The sequence below is a fragment of the Leptonychotes weddellii genome, chromosome 10 (assembly GCF_054177405.1).
Source record: "Leptonychotes weddellii isolate Sample4059 chromosome 10, ASM5417740v2, whole genome shotgun sequence".
NCBI lineage: Eukaryota > Metazoa > Chordata > Mammalia > Carnivora > Phocidae > Leptonychotes > Leptonychotes weddellii.
In genome coordinates, this window is record NC_138378.1 from 55949034 (window position 1) to 55968365 (window position 19332).

Consider the following 19332-nt stretch of genomic DNA (forward strand, 5'->3'; position numbering starts at 1 on the left):
CTTCAACGAATTTCTAATACATTTCTTCCTGTGCACATTTGAGAAAATTTTCAAGGCTATGTATATATAGCAACAGAATTGTTGACTTGAAGAGAATCCCATCTCCAACTTTATTAATGTTCAATTGCTCTCCAAAGAGGTTGGACCGGTTTATACTCCTATCTATAAGTTAAGTACAAGTTTCCCAAGGCTCCACATGGTTGCTAACATCCAAATTGTCAGACTAAGTTTTGACAACCTGAAAGGTTTCCTATACTGGCTTTAGTTTGCATTTCCCCAGTTACTAGTGAAAGTGATCATTTAAAAAATATTTTTGGGGGCGCCTGGGTGGCTCAGTCGTTAAGCGTCTGCCTTCGGCTCAGGTCATGATCCCGGGATCCTGGGATCGAGCCCCGCATCGGGCTCCCTGCTCCGTGGGAAGCCTGCTTCTCCCTCTCCCACTCTCCCTGCTTGTGTTCCCTCTCTCGCTGTGTCTCTCTCTGTCAAATAAATAAATAAAATCTTTAAAAAAAAAAATTTTTTGTCTTTTTCGTCTCTGCTTCTGTCAACTGCCCGTTGATATCCCTTGCCTATTTTTCCATCTTTTTTCATCTTGATTTGTAGATCTTTATATATTTTGGGTCCTTTATAGCTTATATGTTTTGCAAATACCTTCTCCCAGTCTGTGGATTTTCTACATATTTTTTTATGACTCAGAGATGTTTTAGATTCTAATGCAGTTAACATTTACTAATCTTTTCCTTTATGGTAGTACTTTTAATGTCATGTGTAATTTTTTTAATCATCCATGATAATTACTAGTTTTAAACACTGAAAATAGCTTAATGTTTTAGAAATCCTAGCACTTTGTGCTGATGTATGAAAACTAAAAGGTGAACTTGAGTAAAAATTGAAACTGATCTAGTTTCATTTTCCAAGGTCAATGACATAAAAAGAGTAAGCAAACAAAAGATAAAGGAAATTAGATATTTCACTGTTAATAATTTAAGGCATTATTGGTAAAAATTTCTTTAAATCATCTTCCCATATCTTTTAAAGATAAGTAAGGTGTTATACTAGGGTATGTGTATGTATACATGGCTTATTACATTGTTGGTGATTTCTAAGAACCTGAGAAAACTGAAGCCAATACTTCAAAGAAAGAAGCATAATTCATCCTGAAGTGAAAAAAAAATACCCAGAATAGAGAGTTTAATACTAAGTTTAAGGAATAATTAGCAAATTCTAATAGATGAGTTTATTCATACTCCCACAGCACAGATTCAAATACAGGCCATATGCTGGGACTTATAGTTAAGGGACAAGATTGTAAAAACATTTTGGCAAGGAACTCATCTATGTAAGTGATGCCTGATTTTTAGAACAAATTTCTTCTATGTTTTACTTTTGTGTTTTATCTATTTCAAAATACTGCTTTAGTATAAAGGGGGCAAAAATCCAGGTAAAAGTCATCTAAGTGAATGTCCATGGGAAAGACTCTTTCCTATATCCCACTCTATAATAACAAATAATTAAGGGATTAAAAGGTTTAAAAGGATTTAGGCAAACAATATAAAACAGAGGATTCTTACTAACATTTACAGACCTAAACTAAAACATTTCATAATCCCTCCATGTTACCTATAAACAGTTTTTAAAACTATAATAATATCACCACTGAAGAATTGTTTTTTTGTTTTTACTCATAACTGACCCCACAGAGCGGGTAAGGAAATAAAATACAAATTCCCACCTTTGAGGTTTTACCATGAAAAATTCAGCTGGGAAGATGATTTCCCCTTTACAGTGACTTCTCCATTATCCATAATAATGAGGAATAAAGAGCCGGGATACAGAAAATTCACTAAGGGTTCCAAAAACTCATTTTGGAACACCATTTCATTCTCTAACATCATCAAATGATCTAACAGGCACGAAAGGAGGAAGAGGACTGTTTTGTCTTTTTCCCACTTTACTGTGCATGCTCATTAACAAATGGAGGTGTTAATGAGCACAAAAGTATCTCAAACACAGTCCAAAGAAATAAATAGCAAGTAAATCCAACTTACTTAAGTTGTGCTCCGAGGATATGACAAGGCCAAGCTAAACCACACTCCCCATGTCCCACAGAACTCGACAGAGCCAACCCTGCATCATCCTGCTCCCACCCTGGAGTGTTTTCTTGGGAGTAACACCAAGCCACTTTCCAGCAGTCTGTAGGGGTCAGTTAGGGATATGTTGTCATTCGACCACACTGGCTGCCTCTCTCTCCAGAAATTATGACAGGCATGTGTTTTTAAAATCAGGTCTCCCCATTTTCTAAGACAAGAACTTTAGCATTCTAGCGGTTACTAAACCAAAAGTATTTTAGTTTCTACTGAAATAATATTATAGCTTCTATTATTTCATCTAAGTATTTAACATTCTTTCTTTGAATAGCTTTCATTTTCAAAATCAACAATGTTTGTGCAGCTACTTATATTTTAAATCAGAATAAATACAAGTATTAAATTTATACTGAAAGCATTTAGAGGTCCCAACTAAAAAGAAATTCAGTCCCACTCTGGTTATATTGGAAGTCTATTGTATCAAGGCTTAAAATTAAGTGGCCCATTGATTGGGATATGGACATGGATATATATATTTTACAATTTCTTCCTAATACATATTCACTACAGAAAGTTTGAAAAAAAGTAAAAAAGAAAGTAAAAACCCCTAATCACACCAACAAAAATATAAATATCAGTCACTAGCCAGGTTTTTTTTTTTCTTCAGTGTAAATGTATATCTATATTTTTAAAACAGAAACTGGTTTTATTCTGTATCAACAACTTCACTGCAATTTAAAAATAAAGCAATTTCTAATGTCATTAAATCGTCCTTGAAAGCCTGTATTTTTAATGGTTGTATAATATTTCAACTGATGGATATACTATTCTATTGTAGTTACTTCCAATGATTTTTCTGTAACAGCAAACTTGTATATAAATCTTATCAATAGTTCTTAATACTGCCTTAGAAGAGATGCCTAAAGGGAGCACTACCAGGTCAATGGCATGCATTCCTTAAAAGTGCATCTTGATAGATATTGGCTATTTGCTAGAAATAACAATTTATACTTCCACCAGCTGTGTATGTGAATAATCATTTCCCTGTATCCTCACTTGCACAGATGTTTATCATTTTATTACAACTTTACTCAATTGTTAGATTGAAATAATATCCCTTTGTTTAATTTGGGTTTCTTTAATAAAGAAAAATTTTTATTTCATCTATGATAAATGGTGTCTAGATGCTCTTTATATATCTTTTGCAAATTTTTTATTTAAACCAACACACAATTGTGTACAAATCAACAAGAAAACACCAAAACCTTAATAATAAAATAGATAGTTATGTACATATACATTTGTGGCAAATAATTTCCCTAGTTCATCATCTGGCTTTAAATTTTTATGTTAAATGACCTAACAAACACACTCCTAGGTATATATCCAAGAGAATGAAAACATACATCATAAAAATTCATACAGAATGTTCATAAAAGCATTATTCATAATAGCCCAAAAGTGGAAATAACCCAAATCTCCAACTGATGAATGGATAGACAAAATGTGGTATTATACACATACAATGAAATACAATATGCCCATAAAAAGGAATGAAGTAATGACTCATACTTCAGCATGGATAAACCTTGAAAATATTATGCTAAATGAAAGAAGCCAGTTACAAAACACCACATATTGTGTGATTCTATTTATATGAAATATCCAGAATAGACATACCTATAGAAACAAAGTAGATGAGTAATTTAGGGCTGGGGAAGAGGGGGTGGTAGAGAGTGACCGCTCATGGACACCGGGTTTCGTTTTGGGGTGATGAAAATGTTCAAAAATTAGATAGTAATAATAGTTTCACAACCCACTGAATATATGAAAATTCACTGACTTGTACACTTCAAATACGTGAATTTACATATATATGTACGTATTGTATGTGATTATATCTCAATAAAGCTGTTTTTAAAACAGTCTATTAAAACTTACAAAAAGGTGAATTTGTCTCTTACTCTAATTTTAGAAGTTTTAATACAACATAATTTTTGAAGCTATGTTTTTAGATAACATAGAATGTTCAGGGCAATTACATCTTCTTGGGAAACTGTGTGTTATTAATATGAAATATCCCTCCTTGACCTGTTCAATGCATTTTGCCTTAAATTCTATTTTGTCTGATATTAGCAGTATTACGACTTTCTTTTGCGTTTGTGTGGAATATTTTTCTCCAAATTTCTAATTTCAAGGTTGCTTTTTTCTTTTAGAAACATCTTGCATACATATACAACTTAGAGCTGTATTTTTTTTTAAAAAAGTATGAGATTCTACTAACAGGAATTTAACCCATTCACCATTACTATTATCCATACTTATTCCATCATTGTGTATTTTATTTATTTACTATATACTTCCTTGTTTTCTCTGCCTTTGGTTGGAATGATGAACTTTTAAATTTTTACTCTCATGATTTATATTAAATATCCTATTTGTGGTTATTCTTCATATATCTCAGATTATGTTTTTCTAACAAAGTATAAAGTTAATCTACATCTCGTTTTCCTGAAAAAGAATCTTTTATCACTTCTTTTTCTTCTGCTCTCCCATGTTTAAGCTGATCTGGCTCAGACTGATATATTTAAAGATTAACATAATAGATACAACACTCTGAGGCTCAACTAACATTTTACTGCACATGTGTGTACTGTAAAGCTCTCCACTGTTTCTTCACCTCAATACTGTGTCTTCATGACATGCCTTCCCCTTCTTTGGTCCCCGCTTCCCCCTTTTTGGGGGTCAGGAGTGCTTTCATAAATAATTCTTTCAAAGATCTGTAACATTCCAAAAAGGTAAATCATTGCAGGTCCAAAAATGTTTTTATTTTCTTCTCACATCAAATTGCGGAGTTGTCTGAATACAGAAGTATGGGTTCAAATAATATTTTTCCCATAACTTCAAAATTACTGCATTCTATCTTCTATTACTTGTTTTTACCAATAACAGGACCACTTCTTTCCTTTGTAGGTGAACTGTTTTGCTCTCTGGAAGCTTTTAGTCAGTTCCTTTTTTATCACTAGCACTCTGATGTTTCATATGAAGGTGTTTAAGTGTAGGTCTTTAGTTATTCTTTTATTCAATACTTACTGGGCCTTTTCAAGACTGGTCTGTCTTCAGTCTGAAGAAATTTCTTCCTATGATTTCTGTGATTATAACTCTCCTCCATTCTCTTTATTTGAATTTTCTATGAGATGAATGTTGAAGCTTTAAAATGGCCTCTACATAAATATGACTTTTTGTTCATACTGTGCAACTTTCTCAATTTAAGACTGTATTCTAAAGAATCCCTTAGCTCAATCATTCAATTCATTAATTTGTTTTTAGCTGTGTCCACTCTATTTAGACCGTTTGTTTTTTTCCATCTTGACAAGCGTATTTTTTAATTCTAAGACTGGCTTAATTCATTCTATCTTAGGTTTGTTTTATACATGCAATAATCTCTCTTATCTCTCTGTGAATATTAATTTTACTTATTTCAAAGTCTGCTGTCATTGTTATTTTTTGCTTATTACATTTGGTGCCTCATTTTGCTATAAATGTTCAATGATTCTTAGCAGAAGATCATTTCAGATTCCCCATTTGTCTGTATATGCTGTTTTTGTTTACCACCATCAAAATCCAGTGATAATGTAGGATATGATGCCAGGTGTCAGGTATGTGCCAGAAGTTTGTCTTCCCAGCATGGGACTCCTTGAACTTCCTGACAAGCAAAGGCTACTTGAGGGGTCTCCCAGCCTCTCTCTGGTCCCTGGGTTACACCCAGTGCTTGAGCTTGGATTCACAGGATATGGAGGGAGGGGTGTCACTACGGGCCTAGTCACTCCATATGCACCTCCTTCTCTAACACTACAGGCCCCCTCCCCACTACTTGAATATGACTCTGGTTTGAGAACACTATTCATCTGTATATTTTGAGCTGCAGCTCCACCAGGTTTTATTTTCCATGGATGTGATTCCTCATTCTTATCATCTTTCAGGAATTCCTGAAATTTCCACCCACCAACCCTTTCTTGTTTTCCCAGGTTACCATTTTATTCACGTATGTGTTTATATGGATACAAATATACATGTGCACCTTCTCTGTCATCTTAAAGAAGGTGGAATCGTGGATATGCCAGTAGTGCTGGCAGCAGAGTTAAAGGATATCATAAGCTCAGCTTACCCTCTTGATCACTTTCTCAGTATCATTATTTGCTGAAAAGTCTGTACTCCAATGTTAATATGGCCATTCCTCTAAATCTCAGACTTGTATATCCAACTTCTATTTGACATTTCTTGGATTTCTCACAGGCATCTCAACTTAACACGTCCAAAACTGAATTACTGATCTTATCCCCACCAAATCCGCTCTAGTCAGGCATCATCCACATACTAGAACCCCTGGAGCAAACTCCCCTTCCTCCACTTATTACCAAGTAGTCCCTACAAAATAGATTTAACTTCTTTCCATTTCTACCACTATTAACTTTGTCTGAGCCACCATCATCACTCATCGGAGCTAGTATAACAGCCTCTGAATTGGTCTTACTGCTTCTCCTCTTCCAAGTCATTCTCCCCAGATTAGCCAGAGCCAATGTTTAAAAATATAAATCAGATCATATCATTCCCTTGCTTAAAGCTCTTCCATTTCTTCTCACTGCTATGGGAATGAATTCCAAACTCTTTCATGTTAAATGCTGTATCTCTGAAGAATCTGGAGGCTAGGTCTCTGCTATTTATTAAAGATTTCTTTGATGCCAATAGCTTATTAGCCTGCCTGGATTCTATGAGTTTGACTTCTCCTTTCCTTTTCTTTGTTCTACTACCTTGCTGAGGCGTTCCATAACTTCACCTTGAATTAATATAGTTATAATTCCTCTTAACTACAGTGCCTATATCATAAAACTTATAGTTGTACTCTTTAGATATTCGGCATTTCTATCTAGCTATATAGCTAGATCTGTCCCTTCAGCAACTGTCCTTCCCAAATGAACAAGTCAAGTCAAAGGTCTAGATGCCTCTTAGTCTAACTTGCTATAAAATGGGAATACTACCAGTTAAGTTCAATATATGACAGGTTAGTCTAGGCTTTCACTGTGTGAATCTGGGTAAAAATCCTAACTACTCTGGGACACAGCTTCCTTTTCTGTCAAATGAGGGTCCTATGATTTCTAAGATCTCTTCCTTTTCTAGTGGTCACAGATTCCATGCCCTAATATATTTCTTAGAGAGAAGTATAAAACCTATCACTCAAGTCCCATGAAAGTTATACAGAATATTCTATTTCAGATTTAAAAAAGACTTTCATCAAAGAGAAAAATAACTCAACTCGAGGTTTCTGAAGACAAGATACCATGGATTCACTTTGCCAAGATTTAGTGTGTCCTCAATTGCTCAATGAACACACACAACCTCAAGAACTGAAAATACAGTAACAGTAACAAGCGCCACTACTATTACTGCTATACAGTAACAACTGAAAGGCTCTAGCTCATCCTGGGTAATGACCAAAAACGCATTATATAATAATCAAGTAGAAATAGGAACCAGAAAAAAGAAATAAGGCACAATAGGTACCAAAGGCTTCTTCCTGAAAGATCAATAAAGATCAATATTTCATACTGGCTTACACAAAGAGCCAACATATCCCTCTTGCTCCATTTCTTCTCCTTTTTTATAATAATGGTAAAGGGAGAGGCTCTCTGGAGTAAGTTACTAGTCTGATCTAATTTGTTTTAATAGTCTTTAAATCTGACTACAGTCAATTCTAAATCTTGATCCAAACCATAAACACCAAAAAAAGAAAAGAAAGAAAGAAAAAAGAAAAACTCCCTTCTTCTCTAATAACTTAACTCCTAACTAACCTTCCCATCAACTGTGTAACCTCTGAGAATGGGAAGCTATTCCCACCGACACTTAATTACTACGCCAAGTCTGCATACTACTGACGGGTTTCACAAAGTAAATGACCCACACTGATTTACCTGGTACATTCCAACTCCAATGTGCTTCGGCTCAATTTTCACCAGCTCAGCTAATGGGTCTTGTACACGCCTTGCTATGGAAACTGAAAAAAACAGAAAATAAGTATGACTTAATGTGAAAAGCAGTATCCAAATAATTACGTTAGTCCCTCATAATTCAAGTATTTAATTCCTTCCCTCTTCCCCCACATAAAGAGACCAACAATTTAACTAAGTTTCAAAGTTTCCTTTTTTTTCACACAAAAAAAGTGAATGCAAAATTTTGGGATTAATTTTGTTACCAGAATCTGTAGGGATTCCTGAGCACAAACAGATTGAAAGGTTTATACATTTGGAAAAACAGATAAAACACTTACTTGCTATACGTACAAAATCACTTGTTTAACACAGCATAGCAGGGCACCTCATACTTTAATGAACAAGTCGATATTTGCTTTTACTTTTAAATAATGCTGCATTATTATGACATACATTTGTAAATCAAATATGTTACTGGACTCAATCCTGATAGTGATAAGTAACTGATGGAATCATACCTTACTGCACCCAGAGACCAAGTCAGTTGGCTAGTGAACACACTTATATTGCCTTAAATGTGATTACAAGATTAACTGTGAAGTGATCTGAATTTCAACTGCTCATCTCTGAACACACTCACAGTTCTAAATCACATCCCTTTCTTGACCATCACAATCCATGTTCAAGAGATTTGAGTTAGCTTCAAACATTCCTTTATCTGTTGTCATCTTTTTACTTCGTCATCACTTCTCATCTTTTTTTTTTTATATAAAATGTTAACAAAATTTTATATCTAATTTAGCTTATAAGATAGATTTAGCTGGAGGGGCGCCTGGGTGGCTCAGTCGTTAAGCATCTGCCTTCGGCTCAGGTCACGATCCCAGGATCCTGGGATCAAGCCCCGCATTGGGATCCCTGCTCGCATTGGGCTCCCTGCTCGGCGGGAAGCCTGCTTCTCCCTCTCCCCCTCCCTCTGCTTGTGTTCCCTCTCTCGCTGTGTCTGTCAAATAAATAAATAAAATCTTAAAAAAAAAAAAAAGATTTAGCTGGAGAAAAGAAATTTAGTATGAATATTAAGGATGCTTCCAAGGGCAGCTCTTTTTTTCTTTTCCCAAGTCCAGGTCCTTACATACAAACAGCTTTCATTTTCTAAATGCGAGAAAGCTAGTCAGTATCATCTATTCAAACAGAAAGTTGGATGAAATATAAACTCATTTAGTGAAAACACTAAAGCCATCAAAGGATCCCATGCCTGTTCTTGTGTTATTAAATTGTTCAAGGTCTGGCAACAGAAGCCACCACTTGCAAGTGACTACCGGACTCTCCTGTCACTGATTTGTACCACCTCTTCATCAGAGATAAGATCTACTCTGAGCATTCAGTTCACTGCATGTTCATTCAAGTCTTTCTCAGATATTTTATTATTACTTCTAACATACAGTGACAATGGCAGCTTGCAAGCAAACTAGAGAGCAATAAGCTGGTGTCATACAATCTGCCTATTTCCCCACTGAAGAAATGCGGACTCCAGCCTCCAAGGCCTTCACATACATTTTCTTATCAAACCTTACAAAAGGCTAATGAGGGCAAACGCTGCAGGTTACAGGGGAGCTGCTTCCCCCCAGTAATCACATGTATAATTACACAGCGAGAATAGATGCCACCAGAGAAACATCTGATACTCTGAAAGCAAAGATAATTTTTTATTCTAGTCTTTAAAAATATAATCCAATAAGACTGATTTTCGAACATATGCATACATTGCCAAAATACTTTCTGATTTAGAAAAAAAAAAACAAAAAAAACACAACCCACAACACTAAACCAAGTGAAAGATACAGGCATCAGAACATTCACTGCAGGAAGGTATCAGAAATTTTAAAAAAGGATATTAATAATAAGTAAATCTCTCTAATCTACCCCTTCAGGAAAACCCACACTATGAAAATCTAAACTTAGAAACTGGTTATAGAGCAGCTGTATAATTTGTTAAGTGTGAGTAGGTTTCTATATTTAAAATTTTTTTTAGGTACAGAAAAGGACTTTCCCCTATTTTCTACCTGGTTTCCTCCTAACTGGTTCATTGCTAGCATCTCCTTTGTTCATCCTGATATTGCTAAATGCAGCAACAGTGAACTAGAAATGACAGTTTCTAGATGACATATTAATTCTCCAGTTAAGTCCCAAGAGCCTCTGGAGTTACAGTGTCCCCAATAAACAACCTCTACATAGACCCTAATGTTTCTAGAATTGGTATTTCGCTTTCAGATGTTACTCACTCTACAGAGCATAAAAACTCAAGCAAGCATGGAAGAGATGGGAGATAGGAGAAAGAGGAAAATGAATATTGCTCATCTGAAGGATGTTCACTGTTCATGAAGGAGGGAATTTAAACATTGTTTAAAGTAGAATTGGAAAGCTGTATGTCCAGGCTTTCAAGAGAAGACGATGCTGGCAGGAATTAATTAACAGTAGTAACGCACACCTGTAGGTTGAGAATGATCAGGCTGACAATAGAGTCCTGAAAGTAAGAGATAGACAGGTAGCTCAGGTAAAAGGAGTCTTATAGAGTGCTGATAAAGAGAACGAAGAGAAAGGAAGAGTCATGGCCCAAAACTTGGGGGCATATTCACATTGTGACATAGAGAAGAAAAGATGGACACAGTGAAAGAGGCAGAAACTAAACAGTGAGGAAAGTATAGCAACAGAAGTAAAAAAAATTCTAGAAAATGTTTGCATAGTTACCATATGTCCACAAATTTTTACTACTATGTGGCATATGTTCAAGAAAAATGAAAACATATGTCCACGTAAAATTTTGTATATGAATGTCCATAGCAGCATTATTTATAACAGTGAAAAAAGGTGAAAACAACCCAAATATCCATCAGCAGATGAATGGATGAACAAAATATGGTATACCCATACAATGGAAAATTATTTGTCAATGGGAAGGAATGAAGGGCTGATACACGCTACAGTGTGAATGAACTTTGAAAACATTATAAGTGAAAGAAGCCAGTTACAAAAGACCACATGTTGTAATGATTCCATTTACACGAAATGTCTGCAATAGGCAAATCCATAGAGACAGAAAGTAGATCAGTATTTATCAGGGCTTGGGGGAAGAGGGCCAAGGGGACCGATTGCTAATAGGTGTTGGGTTTCTATTTGGAGTGATGAAAATATTCTAAAATTGGATAGTGGCAATGGTTGCACAATTCTGACCGGACTAAAAAACACTGACTTACACTCTTTAAAGGGGCAAACTTTATGCTACTAAATTGTATCTCAATGAGGCTGTTATATATTTTTTAAATGTAATATATCCAAATGTATGCCAATACTATTTTGCCCACATGATGTCAGTATATCTCTGTATCACTGTTACTATTCACCATTGTCCAGGAAATTCTAGTCAATGCAACTGGACAAGGAAAAAAAGAAGGTATAATTACCGAAAAGATAGAAACTAGATTATTATTTGCAGATGATGATTGACTACTTTAGAAAACCCAAACAAGTCAACTGAAAAACTATTAGAACTAATAAGATTTCAATTGGCTGGTTTTAAGACACCCAGACAATAACTGATACAGAACGATATGCCATCAACAACCAATAAGAAAATACATGGAGGACAATCCATCTACTTTGTGTGTGCATGTGTGTGTGCTGCCTGTGAGTAATGAAGTGTACAGAACTAGGATAAAGGTGCCAATTTAACAGAATTTCAATTAAATGGCTCTAAAATGTATATGGAAAAAAAGAAATAGGAAAAGTGCAATTAAAAAAAGATCAAAGCAAGTCACATCATAAGCCACCATAACTGAGAGTCTTGCGCTGTGGCAAATTAGTCAGACCAAGGAAAAGAGGACTAAAAATACACACAGGAATTTCATCTTTAATATATGGTAATTTGTTAAATGGTAATAACATAACTCATTGTGTAAAGGGAGACAACCAAACCACTCTTGAACAAAAAGTTAAGCATTAGAGGAAAAAAACAGGTTATACCAAAAGGAGGGGAGGGGAGCAGACAGTGAGCTAAAAGGTCAGCAAGCAGAGCTACCTCATACGGTTAGGCAGGATGTCCAGGGCACAAATCTGCACAACCACATGGAGAGACCCTGAAAGCACCATTCCCCCCACAACATTCAAAATGTGTCTTATATCTGAAGGATAATAAGGGTTCTATGGGTTTTGGTCTTCAGTTCTATGAAATATCTAGAATCTAAAAGCCATTCTAAAGCAAATAAACTTATTGCTTAAAAGACTGTACTAAACTGCGTTCTCCTAAAAATTTACCTTATTTTGTTATCTAAGAATATCAAAGTGGAAATTTTTATTTATAAAGTCCAATACTCCCCTCAATTTCCCCTTCCCCTTGTCATCAGATAGCAACAGAGGAAGATAAGTAAGACTTCTCATGCTGTCTTTTTTCATTCAGCAATTCCGAATAAGAATTTTTTTCATTATAATACTTATTAAAATGTAGTTTTAATAAATGATCTTGATCCCCTAATAATTACATTTTTGAACAAGAAGTTGACAAATCTGTTGACCAGATAAAAATATTCTTTATCTTGATTGTAGTGTTAGTGGTTGTGGTTACCTGACTAGTTTAAGCTTTTCAAAATTCACAGATGAATTCAAAAATGCACCTAAAAAGGGTGAATTTTACTTAATATCAAGTTCATTTAAATGAACAAAATACCTTTCATTTCTCTAAGGATGTAAAAGTTTTTCTTCTTTCTATACAGTCTTTATTTCCTCTAAGTGATTTCTGCACTACCCCCACATCTGTCTTTAATAGTATAAGTTTCCTCACATGATAGGTGACCCCTGACTGTCCACCTGGGGCAGAGTACCAAAAAGCTGACTGTAAGTGCCTTGCTTAAATGTGAAGTTTATCAACTGTGGGCTTCATTATATGGTGATTTGGCCCATTTCTTGTGGACCTCTGATCTACATTTGGAAGATTTAGTCTTAAGATCTCTATATCAGCATGTAAATAATTATCTAATCCCTCTTTTTTCAGCAGCTATCCCCACTATCATGTATAACCTGTGTCCTCCAGCAGAGAGACTTTCTGTTTAACCCTCTCCAGAGAAAAAAATCTCCAGTCTTCTGCAAAGGTGAAAGAAGGACAGTCACCCAACTGTGTGGAACAGGAGATCTAACTATTTTGTTTTTTTTTAAATTGATGTGAAATTCACATAACATTACTATTTCAAAGTGTACAATTCAGTGGCATTTAGTATACTTACACTGTTGTACAAACCACCATTTCTACCAAGTTCCAAAACAGTTTCAGTGCCCCAAAAGAAAACCCTGTACCCATTAAGCAGTCCCTCTTCATTTTCCCCTCTTCCCAGCCCCTGGCAATGACCAATCAGCTTTCTGCATCTATAGGTTGCCTATTCTAGACATTTCATATAAATGTAACCATACAATATGTGACCTTTGTGTCTGGCTTCTTTCACTTAGCATGTTTTCAAAGTTCACCCATGTTATGGCACATGTCAGTACTCATGCTTTGTCATGACCAAAAATAATAATATCTCATTGTATGGATATACCACATTTTGTTTATCCATTCATCCACTGATGGACATTTGGGTTGTTTCTAGCTTTTGGCTATGTGAATAGTGCTGCTATGAGCACTGTGTACAAGTATTTGAGTCCTTGTTTTCAACTCTTTTGAGTATATCCCTCGGAGTGGAATTGCTGGGTTAAATGGTATTCTGTGTTTAACTGGGTCTAACTGCTTTCTACACAGAACTTTGAATCAATCCTTTTACTTTAGACCTACCCGCAGCCCTCCCAAGATATTTCTAAAGGTAACTTGGTGCATGCATTTCCTGAACCTATAAGGGTTCCATGATCATTTCAGATTAGTTCTCGGTTTTCTACAATGCTGTCTTAGTATTCAACTTTCTCCAGTTGGCTAGATCACTTATTATTCAGCCATCTGCTTTCTTGCTTCAAAATGATTACTGCTGTTCTTTCCTCTCCCATCCTTGCCCTAGTAAGTTTGTGTCTTCTTTCTATCATGTTACTGTCATTTTAATGGGAGTTCAGAAGGGAGTAAAGGAATAACAGGTATACTCAATCTTCTATTTCAAATCAGAAATCCATAATAAACATTTCAATATCACCTATCTACTATTCTGTCTATCCAATTCAAATGCCTCTCAAGTATAATGAACTTATTATGGGGGACCGTAAGAATATATAAGGATAATCTCTGCTCTCAGTAAGCTGACAAACTGGTCAAGAAGATACAGTAATATGAAGGTCATCTTCTTACACATGTTAAAGACTGTATGAATGTTAAGGTTCTGTTATATTCTGATATAGTAAACTTACGGAGGGCTGAAAGGGAAAACCCACAACCATCGGTAGGACAGGTCTCAAATGAAGTATGAAGTCATCCCTGGCATCAATTACTAGGAAAGGAGTTCCAGTCAGAAATGAGGAATTGAGAAGGAAGTGAACCCTAGAAAATCAAGAGTGGAGACTCAGTTTCTTTCAATATTTGCCACCAGGATCAGTCCTTGAAGGCTCAAAATATCTAGGTGGATGTTTCGAGTTGATATGGATCAACCTAGTCATTGACATGTGCAGAGAATCCCAAACTGGAGACACAACCAGACTTTGGAATCTGAGTAATTCGGACCATATAATGATTCTTCTTTTTATTATCTCATATTTTCAGAGAGTCTTGTTGGAATGCTGTAATCTTGTCTCACCTATAACACTGTTGACAGTTACACATCCACACAGGCCAGTGGTGAAAAGGAAACAGTCAACCCCTTAGCAGTGGGAGGTCTAAGAGACTGCCACTTCCTAGACAATATTTCTTTCAAATGTTCTTTTGGAAGATTATCTTTCAGTGTCAACTTGAAAGGTTCTGAATTTTATTTTATTTTTTTTTGAGAGAGAGAGAGAGAGAGAGAGCGCGCGCGCACGGGGGAGGGGCAGAGGGAGAGGAAGAGAGAGAATTTTAAGCAGGCTCCACCCTCAACCTGGACCCCAACGTGGGGCTCAATCTCAGAACCCTGATATCACCTGAGCCAAAATCAAGAGTCGGACACTTGACTGAGCCACGTAGGCACCCCTGAATTTTATTTTTTAAGAAAGAAAAGTATCCTTTTAATATACAAGTACACAAGTATTATATATGCACTTATTGATTAGGTGGACTCTTTAAGCCTTGGTTTATGAGAATAAAACAAAACAATCTTGGTAATGCATTTACCACAATGTTTCACGTATATTGAGTGCTTAAAAAAATTAGTATTAGCAGCTCCCACTATGATTACTATATCTCCTCCTCCTACAATTATTAATGCTATTGTTATTACAAGGTAAGTACCAAAAGAGAACATGGGAAGGAGGGAGAGACCACACTGAGTGCTGTGATAGGGAAAAGCTTCACAGAAGGACCAAGATTTTGAGCTGGGATCTGAGTTTGAGAAGATGATCATTTTAGACAGAGGATGATATCATGGAAAAAACAATTGAAGGGAAACTACAAGCTCTTTTGGATGTAAGAAATAGATTTTTAGCCTCAGACTAATGCAAAAATTTTCAAATGTGTATCTCCAAGTATAGATTTTAAGAACAGCCAATGAACTTGATGAGAATATTTAAGGAATATTTTATTTTTTTAAAAGATTTTATTTATTTGAGAGAGAAAGACAGAGAGTGCACGAGCACAGAAGAGCGGGGTGAGGGGCAGAGGGAGAAGCAGACTCCCCGCTGAGCAGGAAGACCAATGTGGGGCTTGATTCCCGAACTCCGGGATCATGACCTGAGCCAAAGGCAGATGCTTAACCGACTGAGCCACCCAGGTGCCCCTTAAGGAAAAATTTTAAATAAAAAGTCCCTTTCTAACAAAGCAGTCTAAATATCCTGCTATTACACAGAGAAATGATCTGACCAGATTTAATAATTTCCTTATAATACAAATTACTTTCACTAGATGTATCAAAGTATCTCAATTTCTTCACACACAAGATTTTAACTATTCCACAAAACAGAAACCAAAGCAACTTAATACAACTAAAATCAAAGCAGGCTGTTTTAAACATTAATGACTGCCCCTATTAGCAAGACAAGAGAAACTGGTCATGTGACAAATACTTAGCAAGAAACTGTGCATATTTATATATTTGCACAATATTTATGTTAATATATTATTTTTTGTCAATAAAAAGCTGTAATAAATAATATTTTGTGGTAGTAATAAGAGATCTGGAGTATTTTATTAATTTTATTATCAACTCTCAAGCACCTAATTTTACTAAAGAGGTTTTGGGCTAATTTTTTACTATACTCTTTAAAAACACTATTCTTCCTCTTCTTTTCCATAATTCCAACTATTATCCCAATCAGCCATTTTCTTTCTAACATGCTAATTTTTACGCATATATCTCCTAAATTTTCTTGCTTGCTAAAAATAGAAGTCCTTCAAAATATCAAAACCACATGCTTTTGTGATGGCCCATAGTTTCTTACCTGCACTTCTCAAATTAGGGTCCAGCCCTGGCATCTCTTTGTTAGCTTCAGGGCTGACACTGTAGATTGATGCCCCTGCTTCACTGACGATACTGAGAAGAAAGAAAAGGGGGAATATCATTTTCCAAACTTTCTGCCTGGTCAAAGAAAATTAATGAATAAGACTGGGCATCATAAGGAAAAAAACTGCAGGGCTAACTGCTCTCTTTATATTTCAATGGTACCTATAGCATTTAATTTTTCATAAACATCAAGTGATCAAGTAAGGTTTGTGTTTGCCACAGAGGAAATACACAGGTTTAAATCTATAACGAATTCATTCAGTTGTTTTCTGTCAGTAGTAATGACACAGTTTATAGGTGAATACAAAGGATCCTTTCCCCTAATGCCAACTTTGAATTTCCAGAATATACTGAGATTCTTTATGTTTATAATCTATTATTGACTAACACTTATGACTCCCAACTGAATTAATCATTCTAAAACATCATGGAGAGCACATACATGTGTGTGGATATGTGCACATGTGGATATATACAAAAACCACTGCCATAAACACTGCCATGATCACTACTCAATTATAATGAACAACCACAATGTGAATAGGAAAGGGATCAGATAAGATATTATCCCACTTCTTTTCAGGAGGTCTGAAATCATCCTTTTAGTAAACTTGAAGCCTTTCACTTTAGGCAGGTGTTAAACCATTTATTTAATCAAAGCATCACACACATTATCCTCTTCTTTGGCTCCAAATACTTTACAAACCACGATGGGAACACTCTTTTACAGTGGACAAGTATATAGTAGTTGACATCACTACAGTTTATTCAACATTTTTAAGTTAGAGGTTTCCTTTTTTCAGATTTTATTTATTTCTGAGAGAGAGAGAGAGAGAGCGCGTGTGCACGTGCACAAGCGGGGGCGGGTTTGGGTAGGGCAGAGGAAGAGGGAGAAGCAGACTCCCCACTGGATGGGGAGCCAGATACAGGGCTCGATCCCAGGACCCTGAGATCATGACCTGAGCCAAAGTCAGACACTTAATAGCCTGAGCCATCCAGGTGCCCCTAAGTTAGAGGTATTCTCTATGACATAATATGCAAAGAAACATCATCTACCCGAAGTATTCATGATACCTGTGGCTCTACCACAAGACCATCTAGGTGTCAAGACTCAAAAGCAGAAACATGTTTGTGCTTTTTAATCCACTCTCAGAAACTTCTTCCTTTCTCTGTTCCTCAATATTTACTTTAATTGTGAGACAAGTTTAGTGGATAACTTTTAACATATTGCCCCATTGTAACAGCTGAACACTGACAAGAAAAGTGTGAAAAAGTTAGTTTGCTACCCCTGTCTTTGAAGAACTCTTGACTGAACTTAGACAACAATCATAGCCACCAAGACTTGAGAAGATTATTTTGGGGAACATGAAGATTTATATTTTTTGCAACCAAGTCTACTGTCCTAAATTTCATAATAGGAAAAATGAACACTCTGTAATTGTTTATCCTCATCAATACTATCATCATGGTACAGAAAGAGGTAATTGAGTGCATATTACACACAAAGTACAAAACCAACCACGTTGTAGACATTATCTCATTTAATTCTTTTATGGTGATTTTTTTAAACAGATAAGTAATATGCCCAAAGTCATTTGGCTGGTAAGCTACTGAGCTGAATTTGAACTCTCATCTGCTTTAAGCCTAAGTCTGAACTCTTAACCAGCACACATAAGTAATTTCTGAATAGCTTCAGAAACCTCTCATTAAAATGAAAACCCAGGGGTACCTGGGTGGCTCAGTTCGTTAAGTGGCTGCCTTCAGCTCAGATCATGATCCCAGGGTCCTGGGATCGAGCCCCGCATCAGGCTCCCTGCTCAGCGGAGAGCCTGCTTCTCCCTCTCCCTCTGCCTGCCTTTCTGCCTACTTGTGCTCTCTCTCTATGTCTCTGTCAAATAAGTGAATGAAATCTTAAAAAAAAAAATGAAAACCCATACTCTTGTGCTAAATAAGTGTAGTAACATCTTTTTAAGGAAGAACCATTTTCTTCCTTTCTTATGTGTCTAAGGTAGAATCTAAAGCATGTAGAAGGTCAAATATATTCTATAATTTCAGAGATGGACTTTAAAATTAAAAAGTAATTGTGCTTTTTCTCCAAAATAAGATGTAGATTCTGCTCATCTTCTACTATGTAATGATCAAGGAGAAAATGTAATGTCAAATAAAGCTTGAAGTGAAGAAAATTCTTAGTGTGGCATAACAGGATGTTAAAACCAACACTCTAGAAGGGATTTTTTCAGTTCCATTACAGTGGCACTTTCTAACCAGGGGCCCTTGGTCCTCTGGGCAGGGAGAAACAGGATTAATTAAAACTGCATACAAAATACCCTTGTTTATGCATTTTTTTTCCTAGGAAAAGGGATTATAGTTTTCAGTGATTACTTAAAGAAACCCATAACCCCTGAAAAAGTTAGGAAGCACCATCACAGGATAAGAATATTCAGTCACTGGTCATGGAAAATATGGTTTCAAATACAAATCACTCAGTCTAACAAAGTTTTTTCTAAAAAAACTCAAGTATCAGAGAGGGGGGCAGAAGGTATAATGGAGCAAATTATAGCAGAGAGCTTCCCTAATTTGGGGAAAGAAACAGGCATGAAAATCCAGGAAGCACAGAGAACCCCTCTCAAAATCAATAAAAATAGGTCAACACCCCGACATCTAATAGTA

General features: G+C 35.9%; 1 protein-coding gene across 3 annotated transcripts in view; it reads right to left on the reverse strand.

Annotated features, from left to right (window-relative positions):
* The window catches only part of SRBD1 (S1 RNA binding domain 1), a 197884-nt gene that overhangs the window by 76903 nt on the left and 101649 nt on the right, over positions 1-19332 (reverse strand). For all 3 annotated transcript variants that reach the window (XM_081833502.1, XM_081833501.1, XM_081833503.1), the window contains exons 15-16: positions 16601-16692; positions 8057-8139 (exon numbers count right to left, since the gene is read on the reverse strand). In XM_081833502.1, coding sequence (XP_081689628.1) covers positions 8057-8139; positions 16601-16692 — 175 coding nt within the window. The remainder of the gene's footprint in view (positions 1-8056; positions 8140-16600; positions 16693-19332) is intronic.